This window comes from Tenrec ecaudatus, chromosome 16, assembly GCF_050624435.1.
Source record: "Tenrec ecaudatus isolate mTenEca1 chromosome 16, mTenEca1.hap1, whole genome shotgun sequence".
NCBI classification, from domain to species: domain Eukaryota; kingdom Metazoa; phylum Chordata; class Mammalia; order Afrosoricida; family Tenrecidae; genus Tenrec; species Tenrec ecaudatus.
Window position 1 is genome coordinate 5,107,351 of NC_134545.1, and position 20,754 is coordinate 5,128,104.

The 20,754-nt window shown below is 48.5% G+C and overlaps 1 protein-coding gene and 1 non-coding gene across 2 annotated transcripts; both read right to left on the minus strand.

Annotated features, from left to right (window-relative positions):
- Nucleotides 1-10,431: 10,431 nt before the first annotated feature.
- Nucleotides 10,432-10,551, minus strand: LOC142430092 (small nucleolar RNA SNORA61). Its single transcript, XR_012780566.1, has one exon. It is a non-coding gene; the product is annotated as a small nucleolar RNA SNORA61 (small nucleolar RNA).
- A 1,440-nt stretch (nt 10,552-11,991) lies between these two features.
- On the minus strand, nt 11,992-12,270 carry LOC142429689 (large ribosomal subunit protein eL43-like). The gene has a single exon (XM_075534725.1). The coding sequence runs from the start codon at nt 12,268-12,270 to the stop codon at nt 11,992-11,994; it is 279 nt and encodes a 92-aa protein (XP_075390840.1).
- Between the last annotated feature and the right edge of the window lie 8,484 nt (nt 12,271-20,754).

Here is a 20,754-nt window from a genome sequence, read left to right on the forward strand (position 1 = left end):
GACTCCACCCTCGCCAAGGTTACCAAGTACCTCTCAGCCCTGATAGGTTTCAGGAAGGCCCTGCGCCCGGCCATGCAGGTGGAGAGCAGCCCAGCGAACAAATCAGCAAGAAATAGTCCCAGCGATGACTGCAAACACTTTTTAACATAAGGGAAGTTTCCCATAGACTCTTTGAAGCCCCCTTGTACATCTATCACACAACTTTTGCCTGTTCAGTTATTTACAGGTTTAAGCCTTATTGACAGCAATCAAAAGAATCTGTTTGCAAGCTAACATTCCATGATCCATGTAGTTTTTCCGTCCCTGCTATGCTCCACCCTCCACTTTCTGTATACTGACTCTAGTAACCACTAATAAATTTTGATATCTACAAAAAAAAACAACAACAACACTCTTTTGACCACAGGCAAGACAACAGGGGGAATGTTTAGCTGCCTCAAACTAGTCTAGAACCAGTGACCTGGCCACATTCCACTGTGACCAGAAGGCAGAGGCTAGGCAGCAGTGGCTGTCACTTTGTGCTCGGATCCTGTCCCAAAGCTGGTTGGGGTTAGGATCTGCTTGTTCCTAGACCGTGTTTCCACCATGAGTATCAGGCAAATGCCACGGCTTTGGGAAGGAGAAGAGCAGCCCCTGGCACCCAGACGCTGGGCTCGGTGTGGAGACGAGGAGCTGGCCTGACCTCCCGGAACACCGGCTTCAGACCAGGCCACTCTAGGATCAAGACAAAAACAAAGTCATTCCATAGCCGTGTCTGCACAGGCGCAACGTGGGCACTGGCCACGGCACAATCATGAGCAATGAGCTGGACAGCCACAATTTTAGAATATGTTCTTACTTTTCGAAAATGTTCCGCTGCCGCTCTACAATGACCATGGTAGCCTTGCTCTCGTCTGCCCTCGCGATAAGTGGGGACATCAACAGGGGCTGCCTGAGATGCAGGCCGGATTCAGAAGAAGCCACGGAACAAGGGACACCTTCGCTAACGTCAGAGGGGCATTTGGGGCCAAAGCCGAGCTTACCAGAGAGATGTTTGATGTGACTGATTCGGCAAAGGCGTGCAACCATGTGGATCATAACAAATTACCGATGAGATTGCGAATCGTGGGCATTCCAGAAAGCCTAACTGGGCTCGCACAGAGGTCCACACAGAAGAAGGCTTATGACCAGGAAAGGTGTATGGCTGGGTTACATCCTTTCACCATGCTGATCCAATCTCTATGCCGAGCAAGTCACTCAAGAAGCGGGAGGATGAGGAGTGAGGCCTCGGGATCCGAGGAAGGCTCATGAACAACCCGTCCTATGCAGATGCCACCGCCTTGCTGGCTGAAAGCAAAGAGGACGTGAAGCATTTATGGAGATCAAAGACCGCAGCCCTCCGTAAAGAGGACGCAAAGAGGAAGACAAAAGCCTTCTGACTGGACCGAGAGAAAACATCCCGGTCAACGGAGGGCTACCTTGCAGTCACCAAGGAGTTCATTTTACTTGGGGACACCGTCGCTGTTCGTGGAAGTAGCAGTCAAGTACCAAGTCGACAGCACTGTGAAAACCTGCTGCGGCAGACCTCTGTGACGTGTCAGAGTAAAGATGTCACTCGGAGGTCGCAGGTGTGCCTGACCCAAGCTGTGGTATCTTCAGTTGCCTCTTTGGTATGTGACTGACAGTGACCAAGGAAGACGACAGAAGAGTCGATGTGTTTGAGCGGTGGTGCTGGCAAAGAACATTGAAAGAAACATCGAGAAACAGTAGAAAAACAACTCTGTCTTGGAAGAAGTGCAGCCAGAATGCTCCTTAAGAAATGCAACGGGGAGAAATGAGGATGGTAAACAAATTTTTTAAAGAAATGAGGATGGCGAGACTTCATCTCAGGTACTTTGGACACGTTAGCAGGAGGGACCAGTGCCCGGAGAAGGACATTGTGGCAGTGACATAATCTACTGTCAACTTAGGAAGGAGTAGAGTCTAGCCTGTCAATCGGGTCGCAGATTGGTGACCTCATGTGGAGACACGATGGAGATAAATAGCTCACTGGAGGCCAGGTACGCTCTCTTCTCTTGGTATTCCTGTTGACAAGCCACATGGAGCTATGCTAGTGGAGCCAGAGTCCTGGAGCTAAAGGAGCAACATAGAGACCCCTGCCAGTGCTGAGCTGCTTCCACTGTCACTGGATTCACGAGACTTTCCACCCACTGGCCTGTGATCTTCCTGCATTCTATGTCATTGCATGAATCTGAAGAGGAATTTATAGACTGGTGTTGGACATATGGGCTACTATCAGACTTATAGATTTGATCTGGACTGGGCTGGGATGTTTTCCTAATGTACAATTACTCTTTGATATAAAGCTCTTTCTTATACACCTATGAGTGTCTACGAATTTGTTTCTCTAGTCCACCCAGACTAACACAGACATCATGTTTGGTTCAGTCGAGGGTCAGTGAAAAAGAGGGAGATCATTAGGCTCTGGGTGGACAGCGTGGCTGCGACAATGGGCCCAGACATAACATGTGTGAGGGCAGCACAGGGCTGGGCAGTGTGTGTGGTCTTGTACAGAGAGTCGGAGCCACGCAACTTGAGGACCCTTAGCAACAGCAGCGACCATGACTTCCATTATGTGGTGATAGTGGAAGATGGTAGAGAGCGGCCTTAGCAGCCAACCAAGGATCTAATCTAGACTCGGGAGGGTGAGACTTCAATGGAGGCCTAAAAGGTGAGGTGAGGTGAAGGCATCCAGAAAGATTCGGCACTAGATAAGGCGTCCTGTTGGGTAAAGCTTGACCACCCAAACCAAACCAAACCAAGAACCCCTCAATGAGATGGGCCGACACATTAACCTCAACAAGGGGCTCAAACAGGTGCACAGTCCTGGAGAAGGTAGGTTCCTTCATACGTAAGATTACCATGAGTGGAGCCAAATGGACGCCCCCATGAGCAACAACAACTGGTGGGGAAAGGGGGACGATGGAGACAGGAGGAGAAGGGCAGGGCTCTCAGAAGGAGAAGATCTTACATTAGAAAGATGTGGGGGCATTTTCTTATCATTTTACACTGGTATTTTTTTAATTCAATTATACTTTAATTCCATCTTTCCACAAAATTTTGAAACCTCACATATTTTCTTCAATGGCTGTCATAACTGTAGATTTATTTCTTGGTCCCATAATATGTCAGAGGAATGAGTATTGTGACTCTGCTTTTAGGTCAATGTCAGAGGCTATTGTTGTTGTTAGGCGCCAGGTAATTGACTCTTAGCGACCCTATGTGCAACAGAAAAGAAGCACCGCTCATTCTTGCAGTCTCTTCACAAGTGTTGTCATGTGTGAGCACATTGTTGCAGTCGCTGTGTCAATCCATCTTCCTCACTTGCTTTCTGCTTTACTAAGCAAGGCATCCTTTTCCAGAACTGATCTCTGGATAATATGCCCAAAGGTCCTGAGATGATGTCTCTCCATTGTTGCTTCTTCTTCTTCTTCTTCTTTTTTTTTGGTGTCAGGAGTGGGATTCGAACTCCATTGTTGCTTCTAAGGAGAATTTTGGTTGTTCTTCCTCAAAGAGAGATTTGTTTATTCTTTGAGCATTTTTACGCTGATAGTGAGCTATACTTTAGATATGATGAAGTGTACAGGTCTTCCTGAAGTTTTACCTCTGCACCCACCCATGAAGGCACCACGCAAGCCAAGATCAGGAAGATGTCCAGAAGTCCAGAAGGCTCCTGCCCCTCACGACCACTGGAACTCCTGTTGTCCTCAGGATGCCTGGGAAAGATTCCGGGGGCTCCCGCCACATGCACAGGCAAAGGGGACAGGAACGTTTGCTTTCCTCACTGGCCAGGGTGCTGATGCTGCTGTACTGCTGACCTTGTGGGCTGAGGACGAGGCTCGCCATGTCCAGATGAACTTTGTCAACGTTTGAAAGAGGGGAGACCATCTGCCTTGACAAAATCACACACGTCAACAGGTGGCTGGTCCAATGAAGGGCAACTTAGACCATTCCTCAGGAGGCAGCATCTGTCAGCATCACCCCAGGGGCTGGGCACCATGCATCCAGATGCTCCCCAGGCCGGCATCAGCAGTTGCAAAGAATTCCTCTCGAGGACAAAAGGCCTCCTTTCCAGGCTGGAGGTAAAATACACAAGTAAAACTATCATTGTTGGCCTTGCAGGGGACAGCACCAGAGACACGGTGTGGGAATTGCACCTGACCTGATCCCACCACACTGAGGCAAAGCACTGGGGGAGTGCAGTGGAACAGCAAGGGAATGGAGCAGCAAGGTCCCCAGGAAATGCTGAAGGTGGACTTTGGGGCCAGGGCGTGGTGCCCCAACAGACTGGACTGGAAAACACTCCTAAAGGCCAACAAATGATCCTTGAACTAACTACAAGCTTTTCTTTCTGGTGTTTTGTCTTGTTCTTTGTCAGTGGTTTGTTTGTTGTTTTGTTGTGTGTTGTTGCTTGGTTTTGCTCTGTCTTGTTTTTGTGCATGTTATTATCTCCACAGGTCTGTCTAAATAAGATAGGCTGGATGAAAAATCTGGAGGAAAAACAACAATGGGACTGACAGTTCTGGGAGGAAATGGGATAGGGGGAGGTGAGGGGTAAGGAAGTGGTGTTAACAAACCCAGGGACAAGGGAACAACAAGTGATCCAAATAGGCGGTGAGGTGGGTGTGGCAGGCCTGGTAGGGCATGATCAAGGGTAATGTAAGGAAGAGGTATTGCTGAAACCCAGGTGGGGACAGAGCATGATAGTGGGACAGGAGGAAAGTCAAGGGAAATAGAGGAAAGAGCTGTGAGGCAAAGGGCATTTATAGAGGTCAAGACAAAGACATGTATATATGCAAATATATATATGAGGATGGGGAAATAGACCTATGTGCCTATATTTATAGGTTTAGTATTAAGGTGGCAGAAGGACATTGGGCCTCCACTCGAGTACTCCCTCAATGCAAGAATACTTTCTTCTATTAAATTGGCATTCTATGATGCTCACCCTCCTGACACAACCATTGAAGCCAAAGCAGGTGAATAAGCAAATGTGGTGAAGAAAGCTGATGGTGCCCAGATATCAAAAGAGATAGCATCTGGGGTCTTAAAGGCTTGAAGATAAACAAGAAGCAACAAAGCCCACATGGAAGAAACACCTGTGTGCTCATGAGGTTCCGAAGGGATCAGTTATCAGGCATCAAAGAACAAAAAAATCATGTCATTGGTTGCAGACCTCCATGATATGATCACTGAGGACAAACGGGTGCATAAGCAAATGTGGTGAAGAAAGCTGATGGTGCCCGGCTATCAAAAGGTATAGCATCTGGGGTCTTAAAGACTTGAAGGTAAACAAGCGGCCATCTAACTCAGAAGCAACAAAGCCCACATGGAAGAAGCACACCAGCCTGTGCGATCACGAGGTGTCGAAGGGATCACGTATCAGGCATCATCAGAACAAAAAAAAAATCTTAGCATAGTGAATGAAGGGGGAAATGCAGAGTGGAGACCCAAAGCCCATTTGTCGGCCACTGGAGATCCCCTTGCATAGGGGTCTAGGGGAGGAGATGAGTTAGTCAGGGTGCAATGTAGCACCGATGAAGAATACAGCTTTCCTCTAGTTCTTAAATGCTTCCTCCCCACCCCCGCCCTCCCACTCTCATGATCCAAATTCTACCTTGCACGTCTGGCTAGACCAGAGGATGTACACTGGTGCAGATAGGAACTGGAGGCACAGGGAATCCAGGGAGGATACCTTCAGGACCAGGGGTGTGAGGGGTGATACTGGGAGGGTAGAGGGAGAGTGGGTTGGGAAGAGGGAACCGATAACAAGGATCTACATGTGACCTCCTCCCTGGGGGACGGACAACAGAAAAGTGGGTGAAGGGAGACGTTGACAAAATAATAATTTATAAATTATCAAGAGCTCATGAGAGAGGGGGGAGCACGGAGGGAGGGAAAAAAAGAGGACCTGATGCCAAGGGCTTAAGTGAAGAGCAAATGCTTTGAAAATGATGAGTGCAATGAATGTACAGATGCGCTTTACACAATTGATGTACGTATGGACTGTGATAAGAGTTATATGAGCCCCTAATAAAACATTTTTTAAAAAACTATCATTGTAAAACAAATATTATTGCCATTCGAATTGTTTCCATTAGAAAAAGGGGAGGAAATTTCCTTTCCCTGGCCCACCCAAACCCACTGCCATTGAGACTCAATCACTTTGTATAGAGTGTTTTCAAAACTATAAATCATTACAGTAGCAACGTGGTGGTGTTGGAGGAGGTGGAGGTGCAGGTGGAAGTGGAGTATGAGGAGGAGGAGGAAGAGGAGAAGGAGGAGGAGATGGAGGTGGTGGTAGAGGTGGTGGAGGTGGAGGTAGAGGAGGAGGAGGTGGTGGTGGTGGTGGTGGTAGAGGTAGAGGAGGAGGTGGTGGTGGTGGTGGTGGTAGAGATGGTGGAGGAGGAGGTGATGGTGGTGATGATGGTGGAGGCGGAGGAGGAGGTGGAGGTGGAGGTGGGTGTGGAGGTAGAGGTAGAGGAGGAGGTGGAGGTGGGGGTGGAGGTGGAGGTAGAGGAGGAGGTGGAGGTGGAGGTGGGGGTGGAGGTGGAGGTGGAGGTGGGGGTGGAGGTGGAGGAGGAGGTGGAGGTGGAGGTGGGGGTGGAGGTAGAGGTGGTGGTGGTGGTGGTGGTGGTGGTGGTGGTGGTGGTGGTGGTGGTGGTGGTGGTGGTGGTGGGGGTGGTGATGATGGTGGAGGTGGAGGAGGAGGTGGAGGTGGGGGTGGAGGTAGAGGTAGAGGAGGAGGTGGAGGTGGAGGAAGAGGTGGAGGTGGGGGTGGTAGAGATGGTGGAGGAGGAGGTGGTAATGGTGGTGATGGTGGTGATGATGGTGGAGGTAGAGGAGGAGGTGGAGGTGGAGGTGGAGGTGGGGGTGGAGATAGAGGAGGTGAAGGTGGAGGTGGGGGTGGTGATGGTGGAGGTGAAGGTGGAGATGGAGATGGTAGTGACGTGCTCTGCTGGGGAGTCCATTCTGACTCATAGCAAATTCACAGTGCTTGGTGAGCTGCTGTCACAGTGAGCGAGGCCATCAGGCGCTGCTGAGCTGGCGCTGACTCACAGTGACTGCACGTACAAAAGAACAGACCAGGGCCCTGCCCCGCATCATCCTCCAGAGTGTGGCTAGGCTGGAGGCGTGGTTGCAGCCGCTGTATCAGTCCATCTCCTCGAGGTCTTCCTCTCGCTCACCGCCCCTTCACTCCACCAAGCATAAGGTCCTCCTCCAGCGCCTGCTCTCTGCTGAGGACGCGTCCAAGCGACGTGGGACTGAGTCTCATCATTTTAATTTCCAAGGAGCCTGCTGGCTGCGCTGCCTTCTAAGACAGATTTGGGTTTTCTTCGGTCATTCCCTGGTCGTTCCATGTTCTCTGCCAGCACCGTAACTCAAATACATCCAATTCTTCTTCCGGCTTCTTGATTCAACATTCACATGAACAGGAGGCGATTGGAAACAAAACAAAATAAAAACATGGCTTGGGCCAGAAGCACCTTGGTCCTCAAAGGGACGTCTTTTCTCCTCGCTGCTTGACAGAGGTCTTGGGCAGCAGATGTGTCGAATGCTGTGACTGCTGCTTCCACGAGCATGGATCCAAGCAAAATAAAACCCTTGGCCACTTCCATCTTTTCTCTGTTTATCACGATGTTACCTTCTTATCACGTGGTTTGGATGTGGGTTTTCTTTACTTTGAGTTGCAGTCTATAAACATGACTATTCTCTGGGGGGGGGGGGGGACACTATGGAGAATAATGGACCAGACTGTTCACACTAGTTACTTGGGAGGGGAGATGGGATGGGCGGCACTGATTGACACGGCGGGACTGAGTCTAGCAGAACCCGATGCTCCTGACCTTGGGTATTGCCCTGTCCCGCTGCCCCCGCAGGGACATCAGCAGCTCATACTGGGTCCCTGTGGGTGTGAAGTCTGCCCAGTGTCTCAAGAGTGGGAGAAGGCTGGGGGTGAGGGGTTGGATGGCTCAGTTCTCAACATTCCTGATGGTCTCTAAAGCCCCAGGGGGGCTAATTGGAAATGGGGGGAGTTAGCTTTATGCCCATGAGGAGGACGAATGAGATGATACCAGAGGCGCTCTGGCAGTGCTAAAGGGTTTCGCTGCTCGCCAAAAGGCAGTGGTTTGACTGTCCACTGGCTCCACAGGAGAAAAGAGCTGGCAGCCTGCTCCCGTGAAGCTGACACCCCCTGGAGGCCAACGGCCAGCCTCAGCTTGTCTTTGCAAAGCTGGGGGCCACTTGGGTAACAAGACACTACTGTGGTTAGCTGCTGCCAAGTCCTCTTGACTCACAGCGGGCCCCGTGTGTGACAGAGCTTCTCTGCCCCCACCTGTTGCCCAGGCTGTCCTCTCTGCAGGAGCTACCTACCCTGTGTGTCCAGACCACCGGCCTTGTGCTTAGTACCCAAGCACCTAGCCGCTGTGCCGAGGGGGCTCCTTCTTCCGGTCAGAGACCACCCTGTACTCGCACTCTCCTGCCTCACTCCCCCTCCCGCCACTTGCCTGGGACCCTGAGCATTAGCTCATCAGCTTTTTCCCCTAGGGAAACTGATGGTCTGACCACAAGGGCTCATGCGCACTGTTTCCTTCTGCTCTGGCTGAGGCTGTCAGGAGGTACAGCCTCTGACAACCACGGCTGAGTAAGACAAACGAGGATCTTGATTTCTTTTCTTCTTTTCTTTCTATAAGAGTCCAAGATTGAGGTGGGTGAAAAAATCTCAGAACTGAATACAGACTCTGAGTTGATGGAACCGGGCCCAGAAATCCACGGTGCCCTAAGCCGTTTCAAGAACATTGTTGCTAAGGTCTGGAGCCTCTTGTTGTTGTTGTTTTTAAGACAGATTTAGGGAGACCGGTCACTTTCCTTATCAATGGCCTGGCAGACTAGGCAGGAGGTGGGAGGGTGACTCCCAAGCAGAACTCCATGGTGAACAGGGCAGAAGTCCCGCGTGGCAACGGTGACCTCACACTGGTCCAGGACGACCTCAACTCTGTCAAACTGCAGGAGAAACAGAGTTAGAAACCAGCACGCCGACCAGGACAGGTTACGAAGGCCAATTTCTGGTCGCCTTTATTCAAAGGGCAGTTTTGGGTGCTCTCCATGAAATGGCGAGGGAACGAGGCCCTCGGGTGACCCTACCTGTCACAACCTGTCTCTTGCCTCCCGCCACTCTGCGCTGGCCCTCACTTGCATGTCCTGCTGGCCCAGCTGCCTGGCGGGGAGGCCTGCTAAGCAGTGGAACCCCTTTCCTAGGTCCGGCCTTACTGGCTCCGTGTTGCTGTTTATTTTCTCACCATTGGCTGGGTCCATCGCTAGAGAAGGACATCTCGCTCAGAAAAGGAGCTCAAACATACGGACTGCCCATCCCTTGGAGGAGGCGTGCCTGGGGAGAAGCGCGTATGGACGGACGTGAGGCTGGCTCAGGTGGGCAACCCCCACACGCTTGGCACTCCTGGAGCCGTGCCTGGCCCCAGCCCAGAAAGCTGCCCGTCAAGCCTCAGGGTGGTTTCTCAGGCCCTGTGGCTTGGGTATCCAGGGGGCAGAGACTCTCCTTTCACACGGACACAGCTTCTGTCTTCCACATGTCCAGCCCTGCCCGGCCCGGCCAGCTTGCCGCAGGAGGAAGCGTGTGTCATCTCCTGACTGTAGGTCCTCCGCATCCAGCCCTCCCTGGGCCCTGACTGCGGGGCGCCCAGCCCAGAGGGCTCGCCTCCTCGCTCCAGAACGCTCTCCCGGACCCTCTTCCTGGTGCCAAACTCAAGTTTGCACACCTCAGTTCTTTGACGTAGGACCTCAATGAGCACCCACAGGAGCCCCGGTGACCCTGGGGGCTAGGCTGCTAATCACAAGGCTGTCGGTTTAAACTCAGCCGCCTCTCTGAGGGGGAAAGATGAGGTCGCCCGCCCCTTAGAGAGGTTTACATGCTCGGGCACCTTGGTCAGCCACTCTAAGTCAGAACGGAGCTGATGGGCATGGGTTTAGTTCAGCAGTTCTCAACCTGTGGGTCGCGACCCCTTTGGGGGTGGAACGGCCCTTGCACAGGGTCACCTAAGACCATGGGAAAACACATATTTCCGATGGTCTTAGGAACCAAGACACCGCTCCTCTAGCTGTCTCCAGGCGGGTCCGCCCACATGCAGATAGGCTGATCTGGTGAGAAAGAAGCTATCTCAACCTTCACACTGACATTGGCTTTTTACGCATACTGTCCCAAAATGTAGCAATGTAGTTTATTGTTGTTATATTAATACTGTTACCCATGCTACACCATGCCTCCAGACAAAATTTAATTTATTTGCCATTATAAATAAATATTTCACAATATATAATTACAGATTGTTTTGGGGATGCATCACTATGCTTTAATTATGTCCAGTTTTTTTTTTACCCTGTCTGAAACTCGCCTGAGCTCCAAGAGCACTGAGGGGCAGCTTCAATGTTTCCCGTCCTCCTTTAACGACCACCCAGGCCAGTGTTTTGATCCGATGGGAAAGGGCACTGGAGGGTATTGATGTTCCATTTGTCACAATGAGCATACGTCCTGCAGATCAGATATGTACATGACGATTCATCACAGTAGCAAAATGACATTGATGAAGTAGCCACGAAAATAATTTTCTGTTTGGGGTGGTCACCACCACATGGGGAACTGTATGAAAGGGCCGCGGCGTGAGGAAGATTAAGAACCACTGGTTTAGTTTCTCGTCGGTGAGAGGAGACCTTGTGTGGCGCAAATGGTGAGGCACTCGACTACTAGCCCAAAGGCCGGTGGTTCAAACCTACCCAGAGGCGCCTCGGGAGGAAGGCCTGTCGATCTCCTTCTGAAAGTCGCCAGCCTTGGGACCCTGTGGAGCACAGTTCTAGAGTGCACACACAGGGTTCCGAGTCCACTCAACAGCAGCTAACCCCATTGGTGTCTCCTTTACACAGCCCACGACGCGGGCCCACACCTTCTGGTGCTGTCCTTGGCAGTTCCCAGGTGCACGGACTCCCCGCCTTCTTGCTGCGGAAAGACACCACCTTGCCCCCTGTGGGCTGCCCTTTCTGATCTCCTCGCCAGCACTGTCCTTGCCTGCCTTCCCCTCAGGTGGCTTCCTGTGCCCCTTGCCTCCTAAAGGCCTCCTGTTGTGGGAGAGCACCCCCTTCTGCTGCCAAGGCGTGGGCCCCAATAATCAGCTTGTCAGGCAACACTGCTGTCTCATTATGATTTACATTGAGCTCCCCACCTCTGGGTTGTGAAGGAGGCAAGATTAGGGACCGTTACCTTAAGGAAGCCGAAAGCAATCTACAGGCTCAGGCTGTGTCTTGAGCCAATGTGTTTGGAGTTATAGAAGCAATTAAACAAGGGGGCAGAGATGCGCAGGACCCCAAGAAAGAAGAGCTGGGCATGGACAGAGACAGAGCATCCTTTCAGCCCAGAGCTCTTGTGCTGGGAACCTCCTGGACCCAGGGAAACATTGATGCCAACACACATGGGATCTCCAGGGGTTGCTGGGCCCACAGATGTTGGAAAGAGACAGGACCCTCCCCAGAACCAACAGAGGCTGAAGGCTTTCTCTCAGAGTGAGCCCCTGAGTTATTCAGACTGCCAGTCTCCTGAACTGTGAGAGAATACGCTTCTGTCTGTGAAAGCCATCCTTTCATATTATATCTGTGATAGCAGCCCTAGGTAACTGACACCCTCAGGGTCATAGAAGCCCTGCATCAGCCCCAAGTTCCCTGGAACTCACCATCTGTAGTGAACTTCCATCTCCCTGTCACCCGATTTGCACAGAAATCATGTGCTCACCTCCAGAATGGCCGGACTTCATTGTACCTACAACCAACCATCCTGCCTTGCCAGTGTCTTGTTTTAAAGCAATCTCCAGCTTAGAATTCTATCCTTTTTTCTTTTTTTTTAATTAACCAATTTATTACAGGCCAGAGAGGTTTCAGATAGTGGAGCTTCTACTGGTCCTTCAATTCCTGCAGTCTTCTGATGGCAGACGTTCCTGTGACAGCAGAGGTGGTATTGTAGGTCCAGGCCCCACCGGCTACTGTCTTCATGCAGGCACCGCAGTGCCAGATGCCCACAGCACGTCTCTTCATCTTGGTTTTGCTGCAGAAGGAGCAAGTGTACTTGGCATGTTGTCTGATTTCAATATTCCTCACCATTTTCCTGGGGGAGGCACCGTAACGGGTTCCATATTTGCCCATGATCCCCACCTTCTTGGTGTGTTTGGCCATCTTGCCGCAAACTAGTCCCAAGCCAGAGAGGAATTCTATCCTTTAAGTCATGTATCTTGCAGCAAGTCGGTAGTCTTTAAATAGCTGTTCTGGGTTTACTGAGAACAAAGAGTGGGTGCTGTGTGTGGGATGGAGGGGAAAAAAGAGATGGGGTGGACTTTAATCTCATTTTTTTGGTCCGTGGCCATGAGCTGTGGCTCACACTTGCATGTGAGTCTTCAAGAAGGGCTGGGTTGGTGCTGTGGCTTGTTCAGCATCTGAACTCCCTAGATTTAGGGACCACCCCACTGCTTCCGGCTCGATGAAAACCAGGCACCTTCGTGCCCAATCTGATTCCACCACACCCAGGCAAAACACTAAGGATGTGCAACAGAACAGCAAGGGGAACAGAGCAACGAAGTCCCCAGGCAATACCAAAAAATAGACTTTGGGACCAGGTCTTGGCACCCCATCAGACTCGACTGGAAAACACTCCTAAAAGCCAAAAACAGTCCTTGAACTAACTACAAGTTTTCTTTTTTGTTGTTGCAGTGTTTGTTTTGTTTTGTCATTGGCTTTTTGTGGTTGTTGTTGTTTTCTTTTGTTGCTTGGTTATGCTCTGTCTTGTTTTTGTGCATGTTATTAACTTTGCAGGTCTGTCTAAATAAGATAGGCTGGATAAACAATCTGGAGGAGAAAACAACCAACAGGACCGATGGTTCCGCGGAGACATGGGAGAGTGGGAGGTGGGGGGAAAGGAAGTGGCTTTAACAAACCCAGGGACAAGGGAACAACAAGTGATCCAAATCGGTGAGTGTAGGAGGGTGTAGGAGGTCTGGTAGTGTTTGATCAAGGATAATGTAACCAAGAGGAATTACTGAAACCCAAATGAAGGCTGAACATGATAGTGGGAAAAGAGGTAAGTAAAAGGAAATAGAGGAAAGAGCTAGGAGGCAAACGACATTTATAGAGGTGTAAATAAAGGCATGTACATATGTAAATATATTTATATATGAGGATGGGAAATAGATTATGTGCATATATTTATAAGGTAGCAGATGGACACTGAACCTACACTCAAGTACTCCCTCAATGCAAGAATACTTTCTTCTATTAAATTGGCATTCTATGATGCTCACCTTCCGGACACAATCACTGAAAACAAAGTGGGGCATAAGCAAATGTGGAGAAAAAAGCTGATGGTGCCCAGCTATCAAAATATATAGCATCTGGGGTCTTAAAGGCTTGAAGGTAAACAAGCAGCCATCTAGCTCAGAAGCAACAAAGCCCACATGGAAGAAGTACACCAGCCTGTGTGATCACGAGGTGCCAAAGGGATCAGTTATCAGGCATCAAAGAACAAAAATATCATATCATTGTTTGCTCACAAATCTTACCATAATGAATGAGGAGGGGACTGCGGAGTGGAGATCCAAAGCCCATTTGTAGGCCACTGGACATCCCCTTACAGAAGTGTTTCAGGGAGGAGATGAGTCAGTCAGGGTATGATGCAGCAACGATGAAAAATACAACTTTCCTCTAGTTCCTAAATGCTTCCTCCCCACGCCCCGCCCCCTATCATGATCCCAATTCTACCTTGCAATTCTGGCTAGACCAGAGGATGTACACTGGTACAGATAGGAACTAGAAACACAGGGAATCCAGGACAGATGATCCCTTCAGGACCAGTGATGTGAGAGGCGATACTGGGAGGGTGGAGGGAGGGTGGGTTGAAAAGGGGAAACCGATTCCAAGGATCTACATGTGACCTTCTCCCTGGGGGACGGACAACAGAAAAGTGGGTGAAGGGAGACGTTGGACAGGGTAAGACATGACAAAATGATAATTTATAAATTAGCAAGGGTTCATGAGGGAGGCGGGAGCGGGGAGGGAGGGGGGAAAATGAGGAGCTGATGCCAGGGGTTTACGTGGAGAGCAGATGTTTTGAGAATGATGAGGGTAATGAATGTACAAATATGCTTGACATAATGGATGGATGGATGGATTGTGATAAGAGTTGTATGAGCCCCCAATAAAATGATTTTTTTTAAAAAGAAAAAGAAAACAATGATGGCAGCAAATGTACATATGTGCTCGATGGAATGTATGGATTGTGATAAAAGTTGCATCAGCCCCCAATAAAATGATTTTAAAAAGAAAAAAGAAAGAAAACCAGGCACCTTCATGCTGATGCTGACTCCTGGCAGCCCGGTGGGTGTCAGAGTCGAACTGTGTTCCGTTGGGTTTTCTGTGGCAGCTCTTCCAGGGGGTAGACCTTTCCCAGGTGCTTCTGGGAAGACTAAGGAACCCTGCTGGTGCTACAGGCTACACACTGGGCTACGAATGGCCAGGTAAGTGGTTTGAAGCCACCAGCTGCTCCAGGGGAGAAAGATGAGGCTTGTCAGCTGTGACAGAGATTTAATGGCCTCAGAAATCCCATGGAACTGTTCCACTCTCCTACAGGGTTCCCATGAGTGGGAATCGACCCAATGGCTGAGAGGCTGTTTCCCGGGCTTCTCTCATGGCCTGCCACTTTCCATAAGGTTAGCATCATGGTACCTGGCATCCAGTAAGAGCTAAAGAAGAACAACACATGCTGCAGAGGCTGTGGAGAGATTGGAACTCGGGCACTGCCGGTGGACTGTGGGAAACTCACACCGAGGGAAATATGATGAGAACCATATTCCCTCACTTATCACAGAGGGAATCTGGAAAGCTAGGATTCCACGGTAGGAAAGCCTCCCCTCACAGCTATGCTGCCTTCAAGTGAGCACATGGTGGATTAGATCTCCCTACAGAAGCAGACATCCTCTTGCTCTCTCCTCCGCCCCCCTTGTACCTTCCCCCAAGGCAGCTATCGGTTTCCTCACCTGTGAGCTCAGGGACCTTGATGTAGACACCACCCACTTTGTGATGATGGAACTGCTGAGCATGCATGTCTGAAGGCTACCTATAAATATCCCAAGATAGTAAAGTTTCACTCTCTCTTCTCCCAGTTCCACATGGTCCATCAAGCGGAGCTGAGATGACTTAAAATGTGTCTGACTCCTTTATTTTATTCTCTCCTAGCTTTCCAAGCCTCTATGTCTTTACTCTAAATTTTATATATCCTCACCTTACACTTGTGTCTACTGGCCCTTTGGTTGTTGGAGGCTGGCTTCCTCTGACAGTGGGCTTGTAAACACATACACCCATTGTGGAGAGTGATATGGTGCTATCTAAAACCACTGGGAATAGAAATCCCATACAACCCAGCAATATCCCCAAAGAAATGAACATATACCTGCCCCCCCCCAAAGAAATGAGCAACAACACAAACAAATGCATGTGCTCCCATGGTCATTGCAGCACAGTTCACCAGAGCAAGAAGCTGGAAACAGCCAAAATGACTATCAGTAGAAGAACCGATAAGGAAATTGGGGTAGAGACACACAGTGGAATACTATGCATCCCTGAAAAACAGCAACGAAACCATGAAACATGGTCCATTATGCTGAGTATAGCTAGTCAATCACAAAAGGGTAAATATCTTTTTTTTAAATACTTTTATTGTGGGTTCTTACATCTCTTATCACAATCCATAAATTCCTCCAGTGTGTCAAGCACATTGACACATATGCCGCCAGCATCATTTTCAAATCATTCTTTTCCCACTAAGCCCCTGATATCAGCTCCCCCTTTTCCCCCCTCCCTCCCCCACCTGCCCTCCCTCACAAATCCTTGATAAATAATATATTATTTTTCCCTTATCTTACATCATCCTCCATCGCCTCTCACCCACTTTTCTGTTATTCATCCCCCTGGGAGGGAGTTCTAGATTGATCCTTGTGATCGATCATGTGACCACCAAGATAAATATTATACGAGTCCATTGCTATAAAGATGAACACCAAGACAAAATCAGGCTTCTGCTCTTGGGTCATGTAGTCTTCTAATTCTGGCCTCCCAAGAAACAATGTACAGAGCCTGCCCAGTGCCCATGAACCATATATCACCCTCCTTTATACGTGTGAGAAACAGAAAGGTTATTCCCCAGGTTGTCCCCCATATTATATGTCAGTCCTAAGGAGCTGCTTGCTAACACATGGTCAATGACCATACACTTGGAGGTCAACTGCTTAAAGGTTATCTGCCTGTAGATATTATCAGCCATCTTGTCACATGTACGCCCCTAGTGCCTCCCTTCATATTGCATGTACACCCCTAGCTCATGCCCCTCTTGTTGCACATGTGCCTATTGTACAACCCCTTCCTGTTACGATGTAATTAAGGGGGCTTGCACATCCCCTGAGTATATATAAACCTTGATTGAAAATATATTCGCTCTCTGCGGGGAACTGGCTGCTGAGATCATGGCCATCCCGGAGGTGAGCCATTGCATGCTTTCTCTTGTCTGATGTCTCTTTAATTTTACCATTCAATTAATTACACACCCACCCCTTGGACCAATTCGACTGTGGCTGGTACCCCACAATATGTATCTTTCTCAAGATGAGGGGAGAGGAAGAAGACCATTCAGTTGCTGCCATGCACCTTCATGCTTATGTCACCCCCAAATCAACAGGCACTCCCCTCAGAGTGTCAGTCAGACCTTACTGGGATTCAAGTCAAGATGCGGGAAGAGATGTAGGTCTCTGAGAGGGTGATTAGACTTCTGTTGGTGGGTGAGCTGGGTGGGAAAAGCTTCCATGGGCGGGGGAACACTTAACAATATTTATATAGAACCCAAGGGGAGAATACACCCAGCACTATGTTCCCAGTTTCTATCCAGCCCAGTGACCCAGGCCTTTATAGACTCCTGGGGCTTTAGGCTGTTCTCTGGGGGGCATACCACACTAGTCTTGGGCCACACCAGAAGCAGTCTATGTGGGAACCTCACTAAGTTAACTGAGCTATATCTCAAACTCATCTGTAGCAGATTTTAGGAACTGGCATACTCCCCTGGAGTTAAGGCTGAGATGCCCTTGTGGATGCAGAAGGCTTTTTCCCCAGGTTGTCTCCCCCAAATACATGCCCAACCTAAGACACTGCTTGCTACACATGGGGAATGACTGTACACTGGGAGGTCAATGCAAACTGCTTAGAGGCTACCTCCCTGAGGGTTCTCAGCCATCTAGAGCAATCAGACTCCATAGTCTGTCCCACCCTAGGCGGGACCCACTCCCCTCTGGAAAGGATAGTGGATTTTCTCCTTGAAGGTCGAGCCAACTCAAGGACCAAGGTTAGGCTGCCATCTTGAATCTAGGGTCCATCCGTTTTGTCACATGTGTATCCTTAGTGCCACCCCTTCTGATTGTGTGTCTACCCCTAATTTGTCCCCCTCTGTGTTAGTGTGGGTACATTAGAGAAACAAATCCACAGAAACTCATATGTATCAGAGAGAGTTTTATATAAAGGGTAAGTGCACATCAAGAAAACAGCCCAACCCAGTGCTGCCCAAGCCCACAAGTCCAACATTAACCCATATGTCCGACACCGATCCACAAAGTCCTCCTCCATCTCACAAAACACACACTATGACGCCGACTATAGGAGGAAAGCCAAGTCAGTGAATTTATAAGCATCTCGGCGCTGGCAGGGGTCTCCACACGGCTGCTCCAGCACCCAGGGCTGCATCAGGGTAGATTCATGTGGCTTCTCCTCAGGGATATCTTGCAGGAAGTGAACCTTGCCAGCTGAAGCAGGAAACGAACTAAAGCAGCTGCACTGTGGTCCCACCATCACAAAGCAAGAGACCCGAGAACTAGAAAGGTGAGGCTCATTTAGCCATTTATCTTTCTACCCTTCAATTAACCCCGCGTGTTTATCAGCCAGGTTGGCACAATAAATATTAACTATCTGACTCTCCGACTGATGTACACCAGTTGTACAGCCCCTTCACATTATGATGTAATCAGGGGGCCTTGCACGTCCCCGGAAGTGTGTATATGCCGTGATTGGAAATACCAGTATACTTGCTGCTCATGCCTCCTCCTCTCTCTGTGCTGACCTTGCTGCTGAGAGCGCAGCTGTCTGGGAGATGAGCAATTGCACGCCTTTTATTGTCTGATGGCTCTTCAATTTCACTCATCAATTACACAACCGCTTCTTGGGCCCGTTTGATTGTGGGGGCTGGTCCCCCACATGCCCTAGTGTGAAAAGAAGCAGATGACTGCTATCCCAAGGTTATGGAATTGGAGGTCTTGAGCTTTGGTTTGTATCTCTTGCTTTGGGTCCACCATATGATTTACTATATTAATGTTCTCCTTGCTTTCTTGTGACATGTATCAGTCTGGGAGGCATGATTCTGCCTTTGTGAATCAGTGTTATTAAAAGTTTAATCCTATTACCAAGCCCCACTATTCATGTAAATAGTGTTCAGTTTCTTCAGGTTTAATCTGTACCAGTCAACAATTCATGCACTTTGGTCTGAAGCTGGCCTATAATTGCATAATTTCTTTCTCTTAACAATGTTTTAAATTCTATAGTACTGGCTAAATTAATGACACTATCAATAGAAATAACTTATGTCCCAAGGGAATGATCTATAATGTTCTCTATCCTAAAATGATGATGGTTCTAAAGTGAACCAGAGTCATAGATAAACTATAACTATAGGAATGGATTTTGGCCTCTTACTTAATTCTACCCCTAATCTAACAATTAATTCTTTTAAAATCATTTTATTGGGGGCTCATGCAGCTCTTATCACAATCCATCCATCCATTGTGTCAAGCACATTTGTACATATGTTGCCAACATTTCCTTTCTACTTGAGCCCTGGTCAACAAGTTAATTCTTATGGCATGCCCTGCTTGATACTTGCCCTCATGAGAGATCTCTGAAGATACAGGTGCTATAGCAAAGTGTGGTGAAGAACTCTGATGGTACCCGGATATCAGAAAAATAATGCCTGGGGTCTTAAAGACTTTTCTTATAATAAACAGCCATCTAATGGAAGCACCAACTAAGTCCATACGGAAGAAGCATACCAGCTGTGTGACCCAAGGATTATAAATAATAAACTCCAAATCTAAAGGAGGGAGTAATATCAGAGCTTAATTTATCTTTAGAATTTATTTTTAAAATAATTTTATTGGGGGCTCATACAACTCTTATCACAATTCATACATACATCCATTGTTTCAAGCACATTTGTACGTTTGTTGCCATCATCATTCTCAAAACATTTGCTCTCTACTTGAGCCCTTGGTATCAGCTCCTCATTTCTCCCTCCCTCCTCATCCTCCTCTCCCTCATGAGCCCTTGATAATTTATAAATTGTTATTATTTTGTCATATCTTACACTGTTCAACATCTCCCTTCACCCACTTTTCTGCTGTCCATCCCCCAGGGAGGGGGTTATATGTAGATTCTTGTAATTGGTTTCCCCTTTCCACCCCACCTTCCCTCCAGCCTCCTGGTATTGCCACTGTCAACACTGGCACTGAAGGGGTTATCTGTCCTGGATTCCCTGTGTTTCCAGTTCCATCTGTTCCATCTGTACCAGTACATCCTCTGGTCTAGCCAGATTTGTAAGGTAGAATTGGGATCGTGATAGTGGGGTAGGGTGGGGAGGAAGTATTTAAGAACTAGAGGAACGTTGTATGTTTCATCATTGCTACACTGCACCCTGACTGGCTCATCTCCTCCCTGTGACTCTTCTGTAAGGGGACGTCCAGTTGCTTAGAGATGGGCTTTGAGTCCCCACTGTGCACTTCCTCTTATTCACAATTTTATAAATTTTAGTTCTTTGATGCCTGATACCTGATCCCTTCGACACCTCGTGATCACACAGGCTGTTGTGCTTCTTCCATGTGGGCTTTGTTGCTTTGAGCTAGATGGCTGCTTAATTACCTTCAAGCCTCTAAGACCCCAGATGCTATATCTTTTGATAGCCGACCACCATCAGCTTTCTTCTTGTCCCACTATCATGTTCAGCCTTCATTTGGGTTTTAGTCATTCCACTCTCAGTTACATTGCCCTTGATAATTTTAAATATAAAAGTGAACCTACACAAATCGAACATGATTAATGGATAAAACAAATAAAACCCATAACAGTAAGGGGAGGAAATATTAAAGAACTAGGGACAGTTATGGGGTTCATCAGTGTCACACTGCATCCTGGATTTATCATCCCTTCCATGTGACCCCTCTGAGAGGTGGGGTCGTTACATCCACACCTTTTCACATCCATTTTGTTGCTTGTTTTTGAACTTCTGGTACCTTTTCTCGCTGACACCTCATCATCACACAGGCTGGTCGATACCTAATTTTTTTTCATATGTTTAGTTTTTTTATTTCATTATTTCTTCAAATTTTTTATTAGGGGCTCATACAACTCTTATCACAATCCATACATATACATACATCAATTGTATAAAGCACATCTGTACATTCTTTGCCCTAATCATTTTCGAAGCATTTGCTCTCCACCGGTACCTAATTTTTTTGTTAAGTTCAGAGAACCGGTTAAAATGGCATTTGGAAGCCGCTAACGTGGAAATCACAAATTTACATTCCT